Below are 26,874 nucleotides of genomic sequence, written 5' to 3' on the forward strand. Positions count from 1 at the left end.
TTAATCCTATTATTGGAGTCCTTGATAACACAATGAAATTCAGACACAGAGAGAGAAGTCCACAAAGGAAGCAGCTGGAAGTTGAACATCAACTGAACCTGGAACAGAAGGGAGAGATCAGGAGATGCAACCATGTGCCCTGCCATGTGACAGGCTAAGGACAAAAGATCACCAGTAGCTAGTCCCAGAATGCCAGTCTTTGGGGAGAAAGCATCACTTCGGTGATGTCTTCATTTGGACACTTTCCTGGCCTAAAAACTGTGACCTAATAAACTCTCATTGTTTAGTCCAACCCATTTCATGGTATTTACTTGAGCAGGCAAGGAGACTAAAACACTGGAGTTCATAAAATTTAAAACCTTTTATGTTATCAAAGAACACTATCAAGAAAGTGAAAAGACAATCTGCAGAATGGGAGAAGATAGTTGCAAATCATATATCTAGTAAGGGTTTAATAACAAGAATATATAAAGAACTAGAACAACTCAACAACAGAAAGACAAGCAACCCCCCAAATAAAAACTGGGCAAAGGACTTGAATAGACATTACTCCAGGGAAGATATACAAACAGCTATAAGTACATGGAAAGATGTTCAAAATCCTTAGCCACTTGGGAAATGAAAAATCAAAACCACAATGAGATAGCACACCTACTAGGATGGCTCCTACTAAGAAAATGGAAATTTTAAGTGCTGGTGAGGAAGTGGAAAAATTGGAGCCCTCAAGCATTGCTAGTGGGGATGTCAATAGTGCAGTACTATGGAAAACAATTGGTAGTTCCTCAAAAAGCTAAACATAGAGTTACCATATGACCAGGCAATTCCACTCTTAGGTATAAACACTAAAGAATTGAACTCAGGGACTTAAACAGAAAGTTACTTGTATACCAATGTTCCTGGCAGCATTATTCACAATTGCCAAAAGGTGGAAGCAATCCACCCATGTGTCCATCAACAGATAAAAGGATAAACAAGTTGTGGTATTTATATATGATGGAATATTATTTAGCCAGAAAAAGGAATGAAGTTCTGATACATGCTATAACATGGATGAACTCTGAAAACATTATGCTAAGTGAAATAAGCCAGACAGAAAAGTAAAATATTTTAAGATACCACTTATATAAAAATGTCTGGGATAGGGAAATCCATAGATATTGAAAGCAGATTAGAGGTTACTTGGGGCTGTGGGGATGGGGAATGGGAAACTACTGCTTAATGGAAACAAAGTTTTTGTTTTGGGTGATGAAAATGTTTTCGTAATGGATGGTGGTAATGTAGTAACACATTGTAAATGTAATTAATGCCATTGATGTGTAAATTTAAATGGTTAAAAAGGCAAATTTTACGTTATATATAAAGTATTGTTAAATAAAAATGTAAAAAGCAAAAGAAAACAAAACCTTGTCCTAGAAAATTTCATCAATATATTTGGAGTCTGTTATGAAATTCTAAGGGTTTTTTTCTGAGACTATATATAGATTAATCCAGTAAAAAGTTATAAGACAAGAAACAAAACACTTTTATAACTTCAAACAGGAACTTACCCTACTAGGTCTTAACTGAGGGTACTGAACCACTTTGTGTTCACAAGACAATTTGAAATACCGAAGCGTCTCCAAAATTTCTAAAGAAGTCACAATAACTACAACGTAATTTCTACTATAGTACAAACATGAATCTCAGAGTGTGTATAAAAAGCAGTGGTAGTTAACACACTGCTCACCTGCTGCCCCCTTCTGAACAGGACTGCTCACTATCGATGCAATATATGCCTACAGACCCAGGAGGCAATGTCCCCATCTGATAATCAAAAATTTGACAATATACTGTTTCTCATGTCTTATTTTAGTCAATTGAAATATCAAGGCATGCTCTGTCTATACATTCACCTGTACAAAAAAGTTAATACATACGAAGATAATTCAGGGCATGTCTAAGGAGGATAAAGATCTATTTATGCTATGGTACACCAGTTGAGAACTACTGTTCTAAAGAATAGCTAATATTTATGGAGGACCTACTATAAATTAACCACAGCTTTAAATATTTTGCATGTTTTAACTAACTTACAGCTAAATTCTTCTCTTTATTATGTAAGAGCAAGGGTGATAATATTTGTAAAATTTATTTATAATCACAGCTCAATATCTTAGGGAAATCCATGGGTTAACTCTAAGGAGAACTTTAGTGATTCTATTAAATAACTAGCTTTGTTGATTATTTTTAAAATAGGCCTTTGGAACCGAGCCCTCGATCTAGGGGCTTTCCCTTGTGAGGCTAGTTGCTGCAAGGGAGAGGCTGAGCCCACTTATACCTGTGCCTAGGAGTCCCCCCCCAGAGAGCCTCTTTGTTGCTCAGATGTGGCCCCCTCTCTTTCTAAGCCCACTTGGCAGGTGAACTCACTACCCTCCCCCCTATGTGGGACATGACACCCAGGGGTGTAAATTTCCCTGGCAAGGCAGGAAATTACTCCTGGAGATGAGCCTGGACCCAGCACTGTGGGATTGAGAGGATATTCTTGACCAAAAGGGGGAAGAGAGATGAAATGGAATCAAGAGGTCACTCTGGAAGGTATTCTTACGCGCTATATAGACATCACTTTTTAGTTTTTAGTGTGTTGCAATGGCTAGAAAGAATACCTGAAGCTGTCAAACCGCAACCCAGTGACCTTGATTCTTGAAGATGATTGTGTAACTATGTAGTTTGCACGGTGTGACTGTGTGACTGTGGAAACCTTGTGGCTCGCACTCCCTTTATCCAGTGTATGGAAAGATGAGTGGAAAAATGCGGACAAAAATTAGACAAAGAATAGGGTGGGATGGAGGGGATGGAAAGATTTAGGTGTTCTTTTTTGCTTTTATTTTTATTTTGGAGTAAGGAAAAGGTTCAAATATTGATTCTAGTGATGAGTGCACAATTGTATGATGGGACTGTGAACAACTGATTGTACATTGTGGATGACTATAGGGTATGTGAATGTATCTCAATTAAACTGTGTTAAAAAAAGTAAATGAGGAGTGGAACGGGATGTTTTGGATGTTATTATTTTTTATTTATTTATTTAATTTATTTATTTTCTACAAAGAAGACTTTATTTTGTCTGCATTTTAAACAGATTCTTGGACTGGTGGCTCATAACCATCAGCTCGTTTCACTTTAGCACCTGTCTCATCTCCAGTTGCTTTTCCAGAACTACTACCTTCACCGTGAAGCTCCATGCATTTTCCCAATTCAAACTTGGGCTTCTTCAGCATTTTTACTTTTCTAACAAACACATCATGGAGAGGATAGATAAATTGGCAAGCCTTTTCTATGTCTTTACCAATGCTGTCTGGAATCAATTTACTGACCACTTCTTTCAAGTCATTCGTCTGCACCTGTTGGGTCATGATTTCCATCATCTTTTTCCGGATTTGGAGGACTTGTTGGTGCTGAGCATAAGAAGTCTTCTGAATCTGATCGTTGTGTTTTTTGATAAAACCAACACAGAAAAGATGAAACAAATAACCATCGGGAGTTCTGACATCAACATGAGCTTCAATCATGGTCTGCCATTTTTTGACCATGGAATACATTTTGTCATGGGTAAGATCCATGCCATGGAAGTTGGTTAGGCAGTTTTTGCCCTGCACATCTTCAGTAATCAGCTTGAATTTTCTAAATGCAGCTTCATCATTCTGCAGATCAGCAAGGCTCACTTTAAAAACACGACCCTTAAGGCCATCAGAAGCAATTTTGGTTCCTTGAGTCCTTGTAATTAGTGTTTTCCCAATATTTCTTATATTAAACATTGCTGGTGCTTTCACATCATACCAGTCTTTCTTAGAAAATCGATCAACCACTTTCTTCTTGGATCCTTTTTTGCTACCTTTTGTAAGGTGCTTGTTCTTGCCTACCACCATGGTGCTTCTCAGAGAGCCAAAAGGCTCTTTTTTATTTTAATTTTTATTTTATTTTTTGGAGTAATGAAAATGTTCAAAGTTTGATTGTGGTGATGAAAGCACAACTATATGAGAATACTGAGAATAACTGATGGTACACTTTGAATGACTGTATGTTGTGTGATTATATCTTAATAAAATTGCATAAAAATAGGCTTTTCCAAGCATATCTTCAAATGAGAGATGGACAACATAGGAAAGCAGTGATCAGTTTGCTCTTAAAATACTCTAAACCTTATGCTGATATCCTTGAGGCCACCTCTCTTTACATTCTCTGTCTATTCCTAGTGCATCTCCAGGGAAGCAGATGGCAGAGAACTGAGAAGGATGAAATGGAGTAAGGATGTCCTGGAAACCATTTTTAAAAACTCCTGGGACCATGGGATTCAAAACAGTTCCCTTATCTCTTTCTTCTTCCTCCTGAAAGCCTGACTGTTGCCCCATTAGTGGTAATCAGGAGTCTAGTTTGACCCAATCTTGTCGGAAAGCCTAGAAATCAACGAAAGCTTGGCAAAGTCAGCATGAGAGAAATTTAAACTGAACTAAATTTCAGTCACTGTTAATGAGCTATACAAAAATAAATAAATTTTAGGCCCTTTGAAAGGAAATAATTTTAGAGATGGAAACTAGATATTAGGGGCAAAAATTAACATACATACTGGAATACAATTCCCCATGGCATGGTTTCAAAGAGGGGACTTGTAAGTGAAACCAGCTCATTGGCTGGGTCAGTTATCACCCTTGAAAGGGACAGGGCTTTCCCCTGTGGGTTACAGACGCCAGAGCACACGGGGCAGGAGACCAGCATCTGTGCCACTAGACTACAGGCTTCAGGTATAATGCCTCATTTAAAGCCACCAAAAATTCTATACGAAAGCAAAAATTAAAAACAAAAAAACAAAAACACCATTTTCAGCAGCATGCAGGCAGAGGGAACAAAAGGCCTTATTCAGCAGGTTACTTTGTTTACTTACCCAGGGGGTACATTCCTTGACTAAGTCAGTGACTCTGAGATGTGGTTGTGGTCAAAGGTAAAAAACAGCGACTTTTTTTTTTAAGTTAGTAAAACTCTTGCCCTAGAAATTTTCAAAACTAAGGTTATACATTTTATGGAGCTTCAACAGAGTTCTTGTTCGAGAATTTGCAGAGGCAAAATTGCTTTCAGAGAAGTCTTGATGACTGTGAGGCAGTGCACGTAGCGGTGGGAGGGTCAGACAGACCTGAGCTGTCCTCTACCATTTCATAACTCTGTGGCCTTGACCAGGTCACTGAGCTTGTCTGTCACAGTTTCCTCACCTGGAAAACACGGATGAAAACGGACTCTACCTTGCAAGGCTGTTGTGAGGTTTACAGATATTGCATGTAGAACTCATAGCATGGTGTCCAGCACGTAAGAAAGACTTCAGTGGACACACTAGCTATAATTTTTAAACAACTGCCTTTGCTACAAGGTCTTCATCAAAGCAAGGAATCATTTGGGCTCTTTCTTTTTTTATAACAAAGTGTCAGATTTGCTGCCCCTACTCCTGATGCCTGGAGCCAATGGATACTTTTCCAGTCACCATCACAGATATCTGCACTTCAGGTGTTCAGCAGTGAGGCTCAGGCAAGGTTTCCAAACTGATTCATGTAGCAGAACACCTAAAAACCCTGAGCTACTCTGTGCTGATAGTTGTGGAGCACCATTAAATACTGTTATGTTTAATTCCACTATATGAAATGGGAACAATTTTACTTGTAAAATACTTGATAATGTTACATAAAAAACATACACAAAAGTTGGTGTCCTCACCAAATATTTAAGTATGATCCACAGACAACAGTTTTTTGCATTTGTATTTGTTACTTGATGATACTAAGGTGAGGTTCAACAAAAATATGCACTAGAAAACATATATTGAAGAAAATTTTACCCATTACCAACTTTTTTCAATCTTTCAGTGGAAAAAAAGAAGGAAATTATTTTTGGTTGGTTTTACATGGTACAATGACTCAGTCCAGCTTATAGGAAATCTGTGTTTTGATGGAGGTAAGTTTGAGAACCAGCTGCCTCAGGGACGTGAAGGTTTTTCCAAGCTCTATTTCATATCTAATCAAACTCTTAGAAATACTCTTAGAAAAGATCCACAACTGAACAGTATGCTGTCAATTTATGTTGAGTTGACAAACAAAATGGGTAGCTCAGATGCGCTCGTGCTCGCTCGCTCACTCTCTCTCACTGCACGGAAAGTTCTGTGCATCACACTGTCCAGAGCCTGTTGTTCCAAGCCTCTCTTTACAATTTCTTCTCAATATTTAATAGCTTCTCTATTCTGATGAACTTTGGTGTTTCATTTGGATACATAATACAATGAAAACTGTAAAGGGGAAAATATAGGTTAATTTCTGTTTGCTTTTTTTTTGGCCTGGAGTATCTGGTATAACTCTTTTCTTTCCTGAATCCTTTATTACTCGGTTAGTGTTCCTTTGCTCACTGGTTTTACATATAAAATGTAAAGTGTTTTTACATTTTATTTTACACATAAAATGTGAGTCTTACATTGGAAATGCCATCAAATCTGAAAATTTATACTCAATGGTCGTATAAATATTTTCTATGACTTTTATGTCCACATAATTAACAGCAGCTTGAAATGGTGGGAAATTGGAACCTTGCGCTGTGTTTAATTGTATATTGTTTAAAGTCTGTCTTTTCTGTAGACAGTCATCCCCAAGAAGATTAACAGAGGTCTAGCCTGTTTGATATTTTAACTCCACTGCCTAATTAAATCCCTGGAGCATACAAGGCTTTACTAAATATTTTAATGAATTAATTAATTTTTATGTGTTAATTGTCACCAATTTAGACATCAAAGTATGTTTTGCTACTCAATAAATTTCCAAGTAGAATTTCTTATTGAACTTGAGCCTTTCTACTAAAAGGGAAATTGGAGAGAATCCAAATTCAGTGCTTTTATGAACTCAAAGATGTGAACATACATTATTATAAATTGTACATAAGGACTGATTTTTATATGGTGAAATGTCTTTAAAAATAAAAGGAAATCATGGAAGTGCGAAGTGACTTTTCAGTGGCACCTTCATATTATTACTGTGGCAACGGAAACAGGTACAGTCTTTCTGAAGTGAAAGGAGGGCTTCATTTCTTTTTTACTGAGTGATTTTGCATGGAAAAATGTATTGCAAATAAATAATCCCAAAGATACAACATTATTCATAAGGACATGTTGGGAAAAACATTAAAAAATAAGTTAGACAAATTAAGGCATTATCAATATAATAGGATACTATGCAGTCACTAAAAATCAAGCTATAGGAAGAAAAAATGACCTCACAGAAAGTTTATGTGTGTGAGAGGAGAGAGAGAGAGGAAGAGAAGGAGACTGGACTCCTTATACTACAGAATATTGAGAGCGGTGACCTCTCAGTTGTGTAGCCTTTTAATATGAACACAATTTTTGCAATTGTATGAGAACAATTTTTATTTTCTTATTAAACATATTCTGCATTTTCTAAAATATCCAGAATGCAGCCAAGTTACTGCTATAGTTCGCAAATGCTTAAATTCTTTTAAGAAAACCTTTGGCTATTAATTTTTAAAAAGGGAACCACTGCTACCCTCAAAAAAGAAGCTTTTCCTCCTGTGTGTTTCTCTGCAAGATGCATGCAGAGGATGTTCAAAAGGTATACAGCCCAGAACTGAGCATTAACTTCAGACGTTGCAGATACCACAGCCTGAAGTATAGTTCCAAAATGAAAAATCATGGGTTATTCCTACTCATGGCCGACACTGCCTTGGACACCAAAAAAGAAGTCAGAAATTGTGATCCACAGCAACCCTGCCTCATTATGGGGTGCTGTGAATCACATTAAGGGACGTACCCATCGAGTGAAATGCTGAAGTATAGTTCAAAGCATCTAAATAAGAAAGAGCAATCAAGTAAACACTGTCATCCACACCCCTGGCCTCAGTTTCCTCACATGTCAACTGGGGTCTTTAAACTAGAGGCACTGTAAGCTCCCACCCTGCTTGGAATTTGCAGGGTTTAATGATACAGGACTAATGACTGGGGCAAACTGGAATAATGCTGAGTGAAAAGAGGACCCTTCCTTCTGCACATAGAATGATTTGAAGGAATATTCTTTTTTAGGCAGGAAATGCCAACAGATGTCTGCAGTGTTGGTTATGGAGTTGGAGCTTCAGGGCTGAATCAAAATGCAATGCCCCTAGATCTAAGGAAGGTGACATGCTGGGGCTTCCGCATCCTATGTCAAACTATAGTCACTGGAGTAAAAGGAGAAGGCAGTGTCTAAAAGATGGTTCTTTTGTTCTTGCTCTGGGGGACACAAGATGGACTTTATAAATCTCTGAATCAAGTAGCATCCACTGGAGTGTCTTCTATCTAAAACTACTGCAACCCATAAGGGATCAGAACAAAAAGTCTCTTTCCTCTGAGTTACCGTGCTAGCAAACCAAACAAGAGCAGAGTGTGGGCAAAGGAAAACCACTAAAGCCGGCATGGTGATTATGTGATTCTCCGGGAGATGCAGCAGGTAGGGGGTTGTGCATGCATGCATGTGTCCGTGTGTGCAACCCCTCCCAAATGCTAGATCAACGTCAGACCCCTCTCCCCTTCCCGTTGCTGTATCCCGCCAGGACAGCGGTACTCCCTGGGGGATCACCCATCAGCTTTTGAGGAACTGCTTCTATCCTTCAACAGGCAATTAAAGTGAACCCGTTACAGATCCCTGGGGACCCTGGTGAGGGGAGGAGGGTGGAGAAGTGCAAAAGGCTTCAATTGAAAGGTCAGAAACCTCATGAGGACAGGAAAGACACAGGCCTGGTGAAATGGCGTGGAAAGCAGCAGCTATTTGTCATCCCTTACGAATTCAAAGTGGAGGGGGAAACCACAATAAGCCATTGATGGCTTTCATCTTCCTTGCTCCTGCACAACCGAGCCTCTGTGGTGGTGGAGGGCGTGTAAATAAATGTTGAAAGGTCACATTCATTTAGCAAAAACTTCCTATTGTCCCCTCCCCCAGCTCTGATAACCAGTATTCTGCTTTCTGTCTCTGCTTTCACATAAGAGAAATCATGCAGTATTTGTCCTTTTGTATCTGGCTCATTTTACTCAACATGATGTCTCCAAGGTTCATTCACATTGTAGCATGTTCCAGCACTTCATTTCTTTTTACACTGAATAATATTCGATCGTATGGATGTACCACATTTTGTTTATCCATTCTTCTGTTGATGGACATTTGGGTTGCTTCCACCTTTTGACTATTGAGAATAATGCTGTGATGGACAACTATTTGTCTGAATCTCTGCTTTCACTTCTTTGGGGTAAATACCTAGAAGCGTAATTGCCAGGTCATATGGTAATTCCATGTTTTACTTTCTGAGGAACTGCCAAACTGTTTTCCACACTGGCTGCACAATTTTAAATTTCCACTAACAATGTATGGGGGTTCCTATTTCTCTAGATTCCTGCCAATACTTGCTGTTTTCCATTTTAAAAATAACATTCATTCTAGTGGTGTGAAGTGGTATCTCATTGTAGTTTTATTTTGCATTTCTTTAATGGCTAATGGAATTGAGCATCTTTTCAGATGCTCAGATGCTTGCTGGTTATTTGCATATCCTCTTTGGAGAAATGTCTATTCAAATCCTTGGCCTATGTTTATTTATTTATTTATTTTTGTCTTTTTGTAGTTGAGTTGTAGGAGTTAGTTATATATTCTGGATATTCAAGTCCTCTATTTCCTTATTGACTTTCTTTTAGATCTTCTATCTATTATTCAAAGTGGTGTATTGAAATCTCCAACTATTATTGTAGAATTCTCTATTTCTTCCTTCAATTCTGTCAGCTTTTACTTCATATATTTTGGGCTCTGTTGAGAGGTGTATATATATCATAATCATTATATCTTCTTGCTTGATCACACCATTTATCGATATATAATAATACCCTTTGACTTTGTAATCTTTCTTTGACTTAAAGTCTATTTTGTCTAACAATAATGTAGCCATTATGGCTCTCTCTCTTTTTTTTTCTTCACAAATGGAAGCACTTATTTTTATTCACATACAGCACAACTTTATAATCACTAAATTAACTTGGCAATCTTCCACAATTTACCTCTACATGGAACATTTTCTTTTTGTCCCCACTAACTGCTTTTTTAAAAAAATTCAGTTTTATTGAGATGTATTCACATATCATACAATCATCTGTGGTGTACAATGAACTGTTCACAGTACCATCATATAGTCGTGCATTCATCACCTCAATCTATTTTTTGAACATTTTCCTTATACCAGAAAAAGTAAAAATAAGAATAAAAAATAAAAGTAAAAAAGAATATCCAAATCATACCTCCCAACACTCTATTTTTCATTTAGTTTGTTTCCATTTTTCTACTCATCCTTTCATACACTGGATAAAGGGAGTGTGATCCACAAGGCTTTCACAATCACAATGTCACCCTTGTAAGCTACTGTTATACAATTGTCTTCAAGAGTCAAGGCAACTGGGTTGCAGTTTGATAGTTCCAGGTATTTACTTCTAGCTATTCCAATACATTAAAACCTAAAAAGGGTTACGTGTAAAGAGTGCCCACCTGAGTGACCTCTCGACTCCATTTGGAATCTCTCAGTATGGCTCTTTTTTGATTACTGTTTGCATGGAATATCTTTTTCTACCCTTGTACTTTCTATCTTTTTGTGTCTTTGTACCTACAGTGAGTCTGTTGTAGACAACATATAGACAGATCATGCTGTTCATTCAATCCGCCAATTGCTGCCTTTTAATAAGGCAGTTAAATCCATTGACATTTAAGGTGACAACTGAGATGGAAGGAAGGTTTTACTTCCACCATTTAGTATTTATGTGCATATCTTGTACGTTTTTCATTCTTCAATTACACCCATTAATGCCTTTCTTTGTATTTAGTTGCTTTTTTGTAGTGTACCATTTTGTTTCCCTTCTTTCCCTTTTCTCTGTATCTTTTCAGTTATTTTCTTTGTGGTTATCTTGTAATTTCTATTAATATCTTAAACTAATAAGCTAGTTTGACTAGTACTAACCTAGTTTCGGTAGTATACAAACTCTCTACTCCTATATGTCTCCATCTCTCCCCTTTTATATTGTTATTGTTTCAGATTCAATCTTCATGTATTGTATGCCTATTAACACAGATATTAAATACTATTTTTCCACATTTAAGAAAAAATCATATAGGGAGGAAAGCAGTTAAAAAACCCAAAGTACATTAATACAGTATTTTATATTTACCTATGTAGTTACCTTTACTGATGTTCTTTATTTCTATGGCTTCAAGGTGTTGTCTAGTGCTCTTTTATTTCAGCCTGAAGGACTCCCTTTAGCATTTCTTGTAGAGCAGGTCTTCCGGTAATGAATTCTTTCATCTTTTGTTTATCTGTAAATGATTTCTCATTCATTTTTGAAGGATAATTTTGCCAAAGGTAGAATTCTTGGTTGACAGTTTCTTTTTAAGGACATTAATATGTCATCCCATTGTCTTTTGGCTTCCATGGTTTATGATGAGAAATCTGTGGTTAATCTTACTGAGGATCCCCTCTATGTGATAAGCTGTTTCTTCCCTTGCTGCTTTCAAAGTCTTATATATTGGATTTTGACAATTTTGATATAATGTGCCTTGCTGTAGATCTCTTAAAGTCTATCCAGCTTGGAGTTCTTTGAGCTTCCTGAATATGTACACACACATCTTTCATCAGACTTGGTAAATTTTCAGCCATTATTTCTTCAAATACTTTTTATGCTCTTTTCTCTCTCTCTTTTCCTTCTGAAACTCCAACCATGTGTATGTTGGTATGTTTGATGGTGTCCCACAGGTGCCTCAGGTACTCTTCATTTTTCTTCATTATTTTTTTTTTCTGCTCCTCACACTGAATAATTTCAGTTGTCTTATCTTCAAGTTTGCTAATCATTTCTTTTCCCTGTTCAAATCTGCTGCTGAATCTACCTAGTGGGTTTTTTTTTTTATTTCAATGATTATACTTTGAAGCTCCAAAATTTGTTTATTTTCCATTTCTATTTTGTTCAGACATTTTCCTAATTTCCTATAGTTTTTTTTTTTTGCATATAGATTCCTTTAGTTCACTAAACACATTTAAGACAGTTGATATAAAGCATGTGACTAGCAGTTCCAATATATGAGGCTTCTTCAGGGATGGTTTCTGGCAAATTCTTTTATTCCCTGCAAATGGGCCATACTTTCCTGTTTCTTTCTGTGCTCTGCAATTTTTTTTTGATGGGACATTATGAGTATTATCTTGTTTTAATTCTGGAAATCTAGTTTTCCAATGCCTCTGGGATTGCTAGGTTTTTGTTTGCTTGTTTTTTGGTTGTTGTTGAGGGCTGGAGCCATCAATCTGTGACATTTCCAAACTAATTTTCCTTCCAAAAGGGGAATGGAAAGAGAATAGAATAGAATAGAATAGAATTGAGGGGAGAGGAGGGGAGGGGAGGGGAGGGGATGAGAGGAAGGAAGAGAAGAGAGAGAGAAAAGAAAGTGCTACCTACTTAAGACTCCTTTGCTGCTTTTGCTGGGGCCCCAGGAATCTGAAGGAGCTGATCAAGAGCTGTGATCAATCAGAACACACTCCCGGGGGTTCTGGGGGCCTAGGTCCTTATAGCTTACCCTGGCACCAGTCCTCACAGCTGCCAGCCATGTGGTTGGGGATTGGGAGAAGGTAGACGCTGCACAGAGGGTGAAATTCAGTGATATTTACCGCAGTTTACCAGCTTCTTCCTCTTGCTTTTCCCAGGGTGCTGCACAGTGTTCCACTAGACTCTGGAGTCTCAAAATAGTTGATTCAGACAGTTCCTGACAGCTCAATAATTGTTTTGGTGGAGGGACTAATTCTTGGAGCTTCCTACTGCACAATCTTCCCATAATCCTTTCCTTTCTATTTTATTTTAATTAAGAGGAAAAACTCCTGTACCATGAAAACTCAATAAGAAAGATCAACACAAACTAAAATCCTTATGCTTCCAAGAGGTGCATAAATCAGACAAAAAGATGCTCTGTCTGAAATTTCCAATATACTTATAAAATGAAAAAAGACATTTTATGTACTAATAACCAACAGTAAGCCTTGATATACATGACTCCCTCATTTAAGCAAACATTCACTGGAAAATTATTGTAAACCAAAACAATATCAATGCATTTGCTGACTCCTACCCCCTCCTTCTTCACACTCCAATATATATGGAATGACTATATCTATGCATACAAATAAAACGTGAGACCAACTTACAGGAAACTTCAGTTTTATTTAAGGCTTAAACAATTATAAAAATAATTTTTAAAAATGTATAAAATTATCCTAAGGCAAAAAATGTAATTCTAACTAGCAGATAAAAGGTCTCAGAGGGCAAGTTTTGTCAGGAAAGAAGACCTACTATCCATCAAAGTATGGAGTCTTAAGAATTTGAAAAGGTGGTGCATTTAAAGTCAGTAAACATAACATCATTAAACCTTCCTTTACAATCTTTGCACTACCCTTTACACTCTAATCAATTTCTTTAGCAAATTAATGAGATTGTACAGTATTGCTGAAGACCTTACGTCTATTTCCCAAAGGTCTACAATTCAGAATTCTTTGTAAATTGGGGAAATATAAGCATATGTGTTCAGTGACAAATAGGTGAGGATTATTTCCAAAATGGTGAGCTAAATTACTTCACAAAACATCATTCTTCCCTGTAACACTGGTGGCACTGCCAGCTTGATGGCTTTAATAGTGGCTGATCACCATCCAGAAAATGCTCAATAAGACGTAGTCTACTAATAACATGGATTGATGAATGAATGAATTAGTGAAATCCAAGTCTGCTTTGTGTTGAAAAAGGATTGGTGACATTCCTGAGAAGCATTCAGATTTCTTCCCATTAACTTCTATATTAATACTCTCAAAAATCTGCACATGGGCACACCAAGGACATGTGCCCTGCTGGATGGGAGTTTGCTCAATACTTCATTAACACTGAAAAGGAGATGCACTAAATATAGTGTCTTAGACCACAGCTGCCTCTTATGTTTTACCTGCTTTTGATGACATTTAAACATACAAACATATACACATATACATACACATGTGAATTATACACCTGTGTGTGCATATATAAAAAACATCCTACCTTGTAAGATGCCTATTTTTCTTTATTAGCAAAGACATCATACTACTTTTCTGACACAAGTGATTTCTGTATTATTGACTGATCATATTTTATGGGCTGTAATTTAGTAAAATAACAATATGGGATCTAGACTTCAGTCTCATAAAGACTGAGTGATCACCATAATCAAATACAGAGATTAAAAAACCAACAAACAAAAAATCCCTAAACTAAATTCTGCAGATACAGGAATGAAACCTAGCGATGTGAATAGTTTCAAAAGTCCCGGGCCGATGACCTACCAGGTTTGGAAACCTTGCACTCAGGTACAGAAGGCACGAGAAGGAAGCACAAGTTGTGACTTATCATTTTCTTACCAGGGTTAAGAGTGCTGTAGCAGAGTACAGAGTGCAGACTCAATGGATTCTGATACAAATCAAGTAGTAAAGGTGCAAAGACCCCATGGGGAATGGCTCATTCTCAAGCACCTATTTCTGGGTGCAGCATTCTCTTCCCACCAGTGCAAAAGAGAGTAGTGACCTTAAGTGTGGGAAATGGGGAGGAATGAGAAGCAGCCAAGTTATACATCTACAACACATGGTTATCAGACCACAGTCATTTCAGAACGCTATAAAGATGTGATGTGAACTCAAGGTCTGAGAAGGTGTTTTAACTCATGAGTCATCCTGTGCTAGAGAAAATTAACAGAGGCACAAGGTAGAGGCTGCAGGTAAGATTACCTAAATGTGTCTGAAGAGTGTGGAGGCAGGAAAACATAGTGGGTTATAAAAGAATGACAGAGGGGAGCAAAATGAAGGAAAAAAAAATCAGTTCAATCTGTAGCTCTGAGCTCAAAACATTATAATCTTTATTTGGAAAAAAGTTAATGAAGATTATGAAACACAGAATGACTTTTCATTAACTTATTTCTCTAAAAGAAGCATGAATTTGCATTTTCATTGAACTGATCAAATGTTATCTAAGAATTGCTTAATTGCTTTAACGGTTTAATTCTATTTGCTGCCAATCTGATTAACAAAGCATGTGTCTGTAAGCACACCCTGTGTGGGCTGGCTCTAAATGGGAGGGTGAAACCTATTACTGAGAGAACAGCAATGTGGAGCCAGCTGGCTTTTGGTTAATTGAGAAACCATGAGTGGTGTGAGAAGGTCACTCTATCAGATTTATTTTAATTTTCTCCTCTCCTGTCTTCCTGCTTAACTTGTTCATCTCAGGAACTGGCATTAGATTTGAGACTGCTAAAAGCAGGTGTTAATTTGGGTTAAGGAAAAGGTGAATCCAGGTATTACTGCCAGTGCAGTGATTTAATAAGAACCTGGATTTAATTTAATAGATACTTCAAAGTCTCGGTCAGACATACCTAATATAGATTGGGGTAACATATTATAGAAGTTAATACATACATTAATCTCCTGAGACCTTGCAACAATACATAACCTAACAGAGGAAAAATAATCTCCTTCAAACTGCATAGAGTGTGGTGGTAACAGGACTGAATAGTTGCTTTGAGGCAAGGTAAATGCACTGGATTGTGGTTTTGGAACCAGTTCTGACCTTGAGGGAAGCCACATCCCGTCTCTGTATCTCAGTGTCCTCAATTTCAAAACTGGAATGACTTGTTTCCAATTTGTTTTTTAAAGATGCTTTGGGTTTCGCAGATGTATCTCGGGATCTGCAGGATCTGCATAGGAAGCTCGAGAGAGGCTAGCAAAGGAGAGTCTATGGCTAACTCAGGGTGCCCCATCTCCCTTCGATTCAATTGGAGAATCTCTACTGTGATCAGTTTGTAGAACTGATACACCAGATAAAATGTGGGTTGAAAAAAAGATTGCTTCTGTTAAAAATATTGGTAACTGCTGAAATAGTAGAGCTCTAAGATTCTGTGGATTTTAACAACGTCTTCCCTCTGAACATTCTGTGTGTTCTGCTGGGAAAATTCATCTTTTTCTTCATCACAACTTTGTGAGCTTCAACTTATTCTTCAAGACTCAGATCAAATGCCCTCTCCACTCTGAAACCACTTTCAATAAGAAGAGTGATGCTTCCCTGATGTGGGTTCTTGCTAAGTCACACAGAGGACATCTTTCCAGAAAACACTTTTAAGGTTACATTTGGCCAAATCATACCCTTTTCTAAACTTACATAGCAAATATCTGACTACTGGGTCAAAGATTTCGGGCTTTGGGTTCTGGGTAATGTGATGAAGGGTTAAAAGTAGACCCAAAGCAGAACATATCAATAGTCTCAATATTTTCATTTTCTTTGATCTAGATACAGCTCTCAGAGAAATTTATCCTAAGGAAAAAATGACAGATGTATACAATAATTTATTACAAGGTGGTTCATCTCAGCATGGATGATAAAGGTGAAAAATAAGAAATAACCTAAATGTAGAAGAAAAAGTTAAATACTTAGTAACAATCTATACTTTGAAACAATATACTGTCTTTAATTATCCTATTTTCTAAAAATATGTCATGATGTGGGAAGATGTTGATTATATGCTAAATAAAGAAGGCAGGGCAAAAACTACATATATATACTATGTTGACAAGGTTGTGGTACATTTTATCTATTAAAAGGAAATACACAAAAAACATGCTAGAATGATTGTTACTTTAATTTTCTTCATTGTACATAGTATTTTTTATAAGTGTAATTTTGTTTTATCAAAATTATAAAAATAGACACTTCACTTTTACTATGACAAATGTAAGTGATTTTGAATATCTGGCAATGCAAGAAGCATATTATCTGCTGAAGTAAATCTGAAAATGACTTGACTTCTGTTACCTTTCTCCAGTTCTTCAACCACATGATGCTTCCAAACCACAAAAATGTGGTGAATCTAAATCTACCTGTTTGACTATGGAAGGACTAAGGAGAGCCAACCTTGGGTAGTGTGGGGAAAACATCCACTAAACACGGGTTCCAGTCTTCCCCCTGCTACAAACTAGCTGCATGGCTATGCAAATAGCTCATTTTGGGGCTTTAGGTTTCTCATTTCCAAAGAAAAGGTGCATGCTTCATTCTTTTTTTATCCTCAGTGTCTGTAACACTGGAGGTTACCAGTAATGCATGTTAACTATCAGGTAGATTGATGGATATATGGATGAATGGATGAAATATATGAATTATAATGAAAGAGTATGAAACTAAGAGGAATTAAAATCTTAGGCTTCTTGATTCAACTCTTCAAATCTATTATGAAATGCTAGGCCACCAAATGAAAGAAAAGCCTGGTTTGTTTTCTTTTTTGATTGTTCCAGGCCTAAAGTCACACACTTTCACAGATTGTTTTGAGGGAAACCACCAATATCTGAGACCTCAAGGAAAAGTCAGCTTTCACAAAGATGATGAACAGGGGTCACTACTATGAGAGGGTAGTGAAAGCCAGACCTGAACTAGGATCAGTGGAACTGGAGACAAACGCAATCCAGTAATGTTTTATGATCAAAGCCAGGAGACCACGACTAACCGAATGACATACGCAGCATGGAATTGTGATCAGGTGCAAATTGAAGATCCTAACCCAAAACACAGCAAAAAGCAAAATCTATAAAGGGCACCTGGCCTAAAATCAGAATAAAAAAGGAACTGAAGTTAAAAAAAAAAAACAAAAACGTGAGGAATAGGGATCAGCATTCTTAGGACAGCAAAAACAGGCCCAAATCCCCCAAATGATAAAGATTGTGGACTCCATTGGGTCTGAGGTAGGACGGATTGTGACAGCCCTTCTCAGTTATCCAGCGAACTCTGACCAGAATGAGACGGTTAGAGAGACAGGTATCTGCTGTGGGGCAGCATATAAGATTGGTGGTTAGGGCCCATCCTAAAGGGTCCCTAATTTGCAACTGGGCATAAAAAATAAAATAGAACAGATTTGCCTACTATTCACAAAATCTCCAGTTTCTATTTTATGAGTGGTGAGAAGAAAAATAGAAAATATGCTTCTGCCCTTCAACTTTCTGGCTATCAAAGCTTTTCTAGGCTATGCCACTAGCTCCATTGCTCTCTTTTTCTCTTTTTCACAGTGAAATAATTTCTAAGTGAGTAGCCTAGTAAATTCAGAGGAGTAAACTCTTCTCACACATGTCTTGAAGATCTATAATGAAAGATAAATCCTGTCAGTTTAGGCATCGTAAGGTAATTACTTCAACTGTTACATATCTGTGGAACAAACAAAACCATTCCAGGCTTATGCATTTGCTATCTAATGGAGAAGATAAGAAAAACTATGCTCTCCATGCCCAGAACACTGGCTGTCACAGACCAGTGGCAACCAGAATGGAAGAGAGTCTTGTCTATCATCACTCTTGAATATCAAAGTCCTTTGGGCTACATGTGCTCATGTGCTCCTGTCCAAAGCAGCCTGTGAACTGACTGGAGCCGAGCAAGAAGCAAAAAAAAAAAAATTATCATGGTAAGAACATCAGGGCATTTTGGATGCAAAGCAGAAGCTTATCTTTTTTACTGTTGCAGCTCCAGAGAAAATCAATTTTGACACAGAACTGCCACTTTACAAGCAAATAACTATACTTTCCAATAACCTAATCTGTGCAAAGCCTACTGAAAATTCCCTAAAGAACCAGTAGTTAAAACCTCCATTAAATCAAAGGGTTTAATATGGGAAGGGAAGAGAGGATGCAGTTTGACTTGGGAATGTAATGGACTCAGTGGGGAAATAAATATGTTGTTTTATGTGTACAGTTACAGAATATGAGAACACGGCATTCATTTCAAAGGGAATTCTCTTGCTGTGCAACTTATTCCTAAACAGATGTGATTTTTGCTTATTCAAAAACATTTAGGTAACAATTACAGCATAATAAATTATAATTGCCATCATCTTCCAGCTATGCAATGCCTTCTATGCAAACACAAAGAAAAGGCAATTACACAAAACCGTAAAACACATTTTCAGGTAGGTTCTGCAGCCCAGATTCAAATAATCTACATTATTCTCACATAAACACTGCATTGTGCCTCATATATCTAACCTACAATGCCATGTGGAAAACACCTAGCAAATAACTGAGGTTCGTTAATTGTAGGCGGGAATGGTCCCTAGGAGTGAAGTTTTAGGGGTGTCAGGAATACCTTCCAGGCCTAGATATTTCTCTTATAGTCTTCTTCTACTATCTAGAACTCTACCACACACAGCTTCAATCCACTGATTTTAGGTCTGGTCACTAAAATGCAGAAACTTCAAGGAGTGGAACATTACACAGGCAACAGTCTTCTTCAACCTTAATATAGTTAAGGTACCAGATCTTCAACAGGACGGTACCTTCAGGGTAGGAAGGAGCAGGGCACATCCAGGTGTTCTGATGACCAGAAGGTGTGAAAAGGAAGGATGCCACCAAGATAGGGACATCAGATCAAGCTCTCAAAGGGTAACAAGAAAAGTGACAAGTAGTAGTGAAGGGAAAATACATTCAGGGCAAAGGGAATGGCTCTAACTTTCACACATTTGTTCACACCCCTTTTATACCAATTTGTAATTTCACATAGCAAACAAGAGTTCAGGCATCATGGCAAAACTGAAATGTCCTCATGCTGATAAATCAGGGAATCATCCATTACCTCTTATAGTTAGTGTAAGAGCTCTCTGATGGGTAGAATAACATTTAAAAGGTGGTAGAAGGCTTGTCTCCAGATGAGCAAGCTTTTTCCAACTAACTGATGAACCAAATAAACTGGAAAAAAAAAAAGGGAGTTAGGAGACCTAAGTTTTAGTCTTAGCTACAGCTAATTTAGGAAGTGGCTTAAGCTCTCCTAACCACCACACCACGAAGTATTCATTACACCAATATTTATGGAGCATACCCTACATTCTTGTTATACAAGCAATGGAACACATAAAATGAAGAACACACAGCTTCCTTACCCTTGAGACACTCACAGTCCACAGGGAGAGAACACTTATGTGAACAAATAACGACAATACAGATGAGACTGGTGCTATAATGAGGTAGGCACAGGGGGTTGGATAAGAACAGGGAAGGAACTTTCTACTGGCCCAGGGGTTCCCAAGAGTTGCAGATTTGGTGCTATGTCAGGACAGATGAGAAGGTGCTTGCTAAGCAGGCAAAGTGGGGAGAAAGGGAATGCCTGGCAATGAGAAAACATGTAAAAAATATCTGCAAAAACAAAGATAACACGTCTATGACAACGCTCAGTCAACCAGACAGTGCTTTACAATAATGGTATAATTGAAGTGTTAACAGAAAGTTGCATGAGGGTTTGAATGTTTCTGTGGCTCACTTACAGAGGGTCATCATTTTGGTTTAGGCTGCATCATTACATTAAGTGACCAATTTAAGAGACTATCTACTCACCAAAGCATTTCTGAAGTCCTTCTCTAACTATAAGGAGACCATCTCGCAACAAGGACTAAAAAAAAATGAAAGTAATTGGAAGAAGATATCTATGTATTCTTTTAATGTCTCATTTCTTACTACTGTCTCATGAAGTCCTCTCTAATCTCCAATCCCAAATACACACTTTATTCATTCATTTGGAAGTTTACATTAATAGCCTATTCACCTTTACGAAATGTATGCCTTTGTAGCATAGTGGAGTTAATGGTATGCTTCCTGAAACTTTTAAAATCACTTCCGACTTCTGGAATATATACATGCCATTATAAAATCCGAGACCATAAGAAACTCCAAAGTCTAAAGTCCCATTAATGAGTGACTGAGTGAGTATGATCCTACTTTCACATAAGCGTCTTGGATGGGAATGTGTAGCAGGTAATGAAAACTTATGATAACTGGGATCTGTACAGGTAACCAATATATATCTCAGGACATGAAAAAGAGATTTAAGAGCCCAACTAGTTGACCAGAGACTCCATGAAGGCAAGGGCAACCTGACTACTGCATTCCTCAAATCCAGTTCAGTGCCTGGCATAAGGGACATATTCAATAAATATTTGTTAAGGAAGCAAAGATGAACTTTTTGGGTATCCAGAGACTACCAGTACGTCCACAAATCCAATTCTATGAGTCAGGAGAAATAAAGAAAAACAAAGATAATTTAAACTGTTTTTAAAAAGAAATCAGTGCTCAGTTGTGACCAGATTGAACAATCTGACACCACAAATAATGGAATCACTGTAAAGGAGCTCTTCCTGAGTGTGAATGGCAGTTTTGTTTATATTTCTTCAGCTATGCAGCCCCCACCTGGGAGACTGGGGTGGCTCTCTCTGTGGACCAGAAAGTTCACCAGGTTTCTTAATTTTTATAAAAGACTTTCTCACCAGTTCATCTTGACTGTCAAGCTTATGATCTATTCTTAGTCACTTTGGTGGAATATGAATGTCACCATAAAGTTACTTATTAAAATGAACTGCATCACTTGAGAAATGCCTTTGCTTACTTATGCTTCAATCTAATGCCTTGATCTTTGATCAAAGGTCAGAACTAAAACCAGTAACATGAATTCCATGACTGAAATTTCTGGGAATCTGTAAGTGAGGATACTGTCTATTATATCCTCCAATGACCCCTAAACCCATAGGGGTAACATTTCTCTAAGAGTTTAGAAGTAGGCAAAAATATATTGCTTTCCTGTATCCTACCCCCATGACCAAAATAAGGAGCTAATTCTCTTTAATGCAAACAAGAACTGTCACTTTCATTCATTGTCTTGGCTGCCAGGAACCTCAGTGCCAATTTTATAAACAATCTCAATAACTATATGGGCATGCATGATTTGCAAACTTTGTTTGCCTCTCCCATTCGGTTCTCAGTTTTATTTCTATTTTATTAAACTTTTCCAATGGTTCCAAATGCCTTTTTAAATGCTACAGGGCAAAAATAACTATTAAAGTAAATAAAAAGATATTTATTTCTTTATTCAGTTATCCTATTTGTTCACATAATATTCTTCTGCTAGTTGAGTTAAAACAGAAATCACAAAAGCATTTTGTTCTTTCTGGCAAGAGTACTGATTAACAAGGATGACAGGATGTTCAGCTCTTGTAAAATTAATTTCCAGCTGTAAAAAAAGCTCACTTTGTATAATATTCTGGTGGACAAATATACATTTAGACATATAAATATATAATAGACATAAGATACAAATTAGGTTTTACAGCTACCATGTCATACTATGTGAATAAGGAAAATGGAAATACAGAAATATTAGACCACCTATCCTCAGCTTAATGACTTTGAAACCTATAAATGGCATGGTTAGTTCAAATTTATTTTAACTGCCTATTACATTTGGCTAAGGAGATTTTTATAGCAATACATTGAAAATATACACACTATGTAATGACTTTCCTTCTTGGCAGGCAGCACTCTTTTAAAAATCTAATTTATTAGAAGAAACGCTACAGTCACAGCTTAATGCCAAACAATCCCAGATGGGCAGGTTAACAATTGTCAAAGAAGTGATACCAGAATTGGGGTGTGGGGAGTAGAGAAAAGAGAGACAAAGGAAGATTAAACTAAAACATACTGCAAATGAGAAGGAGGGAAGCATTTTATTTCAGTATAATCTATATCATCCAAAGTATTAAAAGGCAAATATGGTTGACCAAATCAACTGAAGAATATAAAGTAAAAGAATAAGAATCATCTAATCAATTTGATAACATAAAAGAAACTCTCCTTATTGCTGACATGGGGTAAGTTTTGCTGATATCTCTCTCCATATCATTTTCAGATGCACAACATGCTTCCTTTCCAAGGCATTTATCTTCCCTGATCTTTGAAATGGAAACATGAAAATCCCAACTAATTCAAAAGTATTGTGACTGCCCTCTGATATAAATACATCTGCACAAAAGTTTAATTTAGCATCACTGGTAATCTGTTTTACGGACTTGGGAAATTACCTTCTCATTTACACAGAAAAACATAAGTATTTGATCACTCATCTCTAATACATGCTTTAGAAATATCCTGTGATCAGTCTTTTTGGATGTGCTACATTGTGACTTTTCTGAAGTAAACTTTGTCACAAATTTCTGATTTCCACAACTCTCTGCAATCTTAGCTTAATTTAGTTCCTTTGTTGTAAGGTAGCAAGACGTGGAATAATGTCATTTTCTCAATTAATGACTGAAGTTTACAAGCATACTATGAAATCACAAACAAAAATTCAGCCTCCTTTATTGAATTAGGTCTGGTTTCCAAGTTTCAGGCTCAGAATTTATTGGAGAAATGAGCATATTTCTTTATTTGCTTTCTTATTAATAGAAGCATTTACATACTTATAACATCAAATTGCCAGTATTCACAATTTATACCCCAAAAGGTCATCTCTAACTTCCTTCATGAAGACAAAAACTAGGAATAAATGATAATAATGATCTAGAAGGGAAGTCCACCATCATTAATCCAAAACACGCCAACTAGTGCTGGACGTTAGCCAAGACCCTTGATGTTTCTAAACTTTCAATTTTCTGAATTAAAAAAAAAAAAAACAACATTAGACTTGGACCCCTGAAAGCCCTATAAATTAAGACTTCTCTCCATTGCTGATGTTACTTTCTCCTCTCACATCCTCAATACCTAACCCAAGAATACTGGCAAGAGGGCTCAAAGAATGTAATTCTAATGTTTTTGTTTTAGGCAGAAGCACAGCCCTGACACATTCCACAAAGTAGGATGGCAATAAACATTTACTGAATATTCTCAAGTATTTTCCAATGGCACTGGGTTCTTATGAGAACCATTTAACACTCAGATGTTCCTTTTACCATACGTACAGTGGCTCATTTTATTTCCACTTCAATTTTTGGTAATTGTACATATTAATCTATTCAAATGAGGACTTTGAAACACTTCTTAGATATTTTGGGTTTTTTGGGGAGGAGTTTGGAATACATGAAGCTCTTCTGGATTCATAAATCACAAACTAAGCTTCTGAGTCTAGTTAATTTTCACATTCCTCAAATTCTGTTTTATTACAGTTTTTAAGTTGAAGAGACACACCCAATATTCTTGATCCATAGCCTTTTTTTTTATTAAATTCAATTTTATTGAAATACATTCACACACCATACAATCATCCATGATATACAATCCACTGTCCACAGTATGATAACATAGTTATGCTTTCATCACCACAATCTATCTCTGAACATTTTCCTTACATCAGAAAGAACCAGAACAAGAATAAAAAATAAAAGTGAAAAAAGAACACCCAAATCATCCCCCCATCCCACCCCATTTGTCCTTTAGTTTTTATCCCCATTCCTCCACTCATCCATACACTAGATAAAGGGGGTGTGATCCACAAGGTCTTTACAATCACACTGTCACCCCTTGTAATCTACATTATTATTATATAATTGTCTTCAGGAGTCCAGACTGCTGGGTTGGAATTTGGTAGCTTCAGGTATTTACTTCTAGCTATTCCAATACATTAAAGCCTAAGAGGTGTTATCTATATAGTGCATAAGAATGTCCACCAGAGTGACCTCTCGACTCCATTTGGAATCTCTCAGCCACTGAAACTATTTCGTCTCATTTTGCATCCCCCTTTTGGTCAAGAAGATACTCTCAGTCCCACGATGCCGGGTCCACATTCATCCCCAGGAGTCATACTCTGCGTTGCCAGGGAGATTTACACCCCTGGGGGTCGGGTCCCACGTAGGGGGGAGGGCAGCGAGTTCACCTGTCGAGATGGCTCAGTTAGAGAGAGAGAGGGCCACATCTGAGCAACAAAGAGGTACTCGGGGAGACTCTTAGGCACCATTACATACAACTTTAGACTCTCCTTTGTGGTAATGAGCCTCATAAGGGCAAGTCCCATGCTCGAGGGCTCAGCACATCAAACCGCCAGTCCCAATGTTTGTGACAACATCAACACCAGTCCAGGTGAGGATGTCCAACACATCTGCACCTTCCCCCAGATCCTCGGGGCTGGGGAGGGGGAGGCTGTAAATATATTTTTTATCGTCTGCCCAAATTACTCTAGGATGTGTCACTATTTCACTCCAGCCTATACTAACCTACCGTATCTCACCTCCTATTCAAAGTTTCATGCAATTGTGGTGTCTGAACAAATCGACTGTAGAGTTGTACCGTTTAGAAAATTTAGATCCTGTACCAAATAGATATCTTTTCCCTTGGTCTCATATGAAAGTTGAAGTTTTAAAACACAATCAGTTTCAACCTTTATCCTTTAGCCTGGCTTGCCCTGGTCTTAACCAGACCTGCTTCATTCATATCACTAATTGAAGTTTGGGCTCTTTTTCAGCCTTTTTTTTTTTTTTTTTTTTGACAGTGGCTGTATGCACTAATACTGACATTCATATCTGCCGAGCTCTAGCTCTGAGTTTCAGGTGTCTCAGAGATATGCATTGTTCCAGAGACCAATCAGGTTATACGCTAGGGGATCAGCATCTCAAAGTTTAGAGACAGGCCTTACAATTCAGCGATAGAGTTAACTGCTGTAAGAGCTTAAAATCTAGGGACTATTACAATTACTGTGTCCACGTTAGGCTATGTTCTAAGATTCAATTCTGAGTTTACACATTGTAGTTAGTCCATATTGGTGAGGCATCATCCCTCTCACCATGTTTTCTCCAACACTTTTACTCCTATGTATATATTTTCCTACAATTTTATAGAGTTATATTCACATACCATACATTTATCCACAGTATACAATCAGTTGTTCATGGTATCATCATAAAGTTGTACATTTATCACCACAATCAGCACTTGAACATACTGATTACTACAAGAAAATTGTTTTTTTTTTTTTTAGCAATAAGAAAAAATGATAAAAAGAAAAATAACATGTCATACAATACAATATACTACTGAGGACAGCAAATAACACCACTACCAAGAATCCCATATTACTCCCCTATATCCCCCTCTCATATACATTTAGCATTGGCATATTGTCTTTGTTACATTTAGTGGAGGTATACTACAATGTTACTGTTGACCATAGACTCCAGTTTGCTTTGATTATGTTTTTTCCTGAATACCATCCCTTTTTCAAATTTCTACATGGTTGACATTCATTTGCTTTCCCACATGCAAGAACATTTTTATATTTGTATATTTAGTAACAGTCATTGGCCACTCCAGTTTTTGCCATTATACAGTCCCAGTCTTTATCATCCATCTTTACCTCTGCTGTCATACATTCTCCTATCCCACCTCTTTCAGCTTTACTCACAGACATCTTTGTTCAGTGTACTTACAATACCGTGCTACCATCACACAGTATTATGCTATCTATTTCTGGATCTATGCAATCAATCCTAAACATTCTGTAGTCCTTCAGCATCAAATGGCTGATCTCTGCCCTCTTTCTATCTCCTGGTCACCTGTGTTCTCAGCTTTTAACTCCCAAAGTTTGTTCATTAATGTCTGTTCATATTAGTGAGACCATACAGAATTTGTCCTTTTGTTTCTGGCTAACTTCATTCAACATAATGTCCTCAAGGTTCATCCACATTATTACATTATCCATGTCTTTGTTCTGTCTTACAGCTGCATAATATTCCATCATGTGTATATACCACAGTTTGTTTATCCACTCGTCCTTTGATGGACATTTGGGCTGTTTCCATCTCTTGGCAATTGTGAATAATGCTGCAATAAACATTGGTTTACAAATGTCTGTTTCTGTCTTAAGTTTCAGTTCCTCTGAGTATATACCCAGCAATGGAATAGCTGGGTCATATGGCAAATCTATATTTAGCTTCCTGAGGAACCTCCACACTGTCTTCCAGAGTGGTTGCACCATTC

At 37.3% G+C, this 26,874-nt stretch overlaps 2 protein-coding genes across 3 annotated transcripts in view; both read right to left on the bottom strand.

The window, feature by feature from the left end:
* The window catches only part of AUTS2 (activator of transcription and developmental regulator AUTS2), a 1,176,422-nt gene that overhangs the window by 477,152 nt on the left and 672,396 nt on the right, over positions 1 to 26,874 (bottom strand). The gene's annotated exons all lie outside the window — the stretch shown is intronic.
* On the bottom strand, positions 3,096 to 6,402 carry LOC119517544 (40S ribosomal protein S3a-like). Its single transcript, XM_037814367.1, has one exon. It carries the CDS (start codon positions 3,903 to 3,905, stop codon positions 3,111 to 3,113), a length of 795 nt encoding a protein of 264 aa, XP_037670295.1. The 5' UTR covers positions 3,906 to 6,402; the 3' UTR covers positions 3,096 to 3,110.

The sequence above is a fragment of the Choloepus didactylus genome, chromosome 21 (genome assembly GCF_015220235.1).
Source record: "Choloepus didactylus isolate mChoDid1 chromosome 21, mChoDid1.pri, whole genome shotgun sequence".
Lineage (NCBI taxonomy): Eukaryota > Metazoa > Chordata > Mammalia > Pilosa > Megalonychidae > Choloepus > Choloepus didactylus.

Excerpts from the sequence above, each read along its gene's own strand:
- LOC119517544 (XM_037814367.1), bottom strand. The coding sequence starts at position 3,905 with ATGGTGGTAGGCAAGAACAAGCACCTTACAAAAGGTAGCAAAAAAGGA.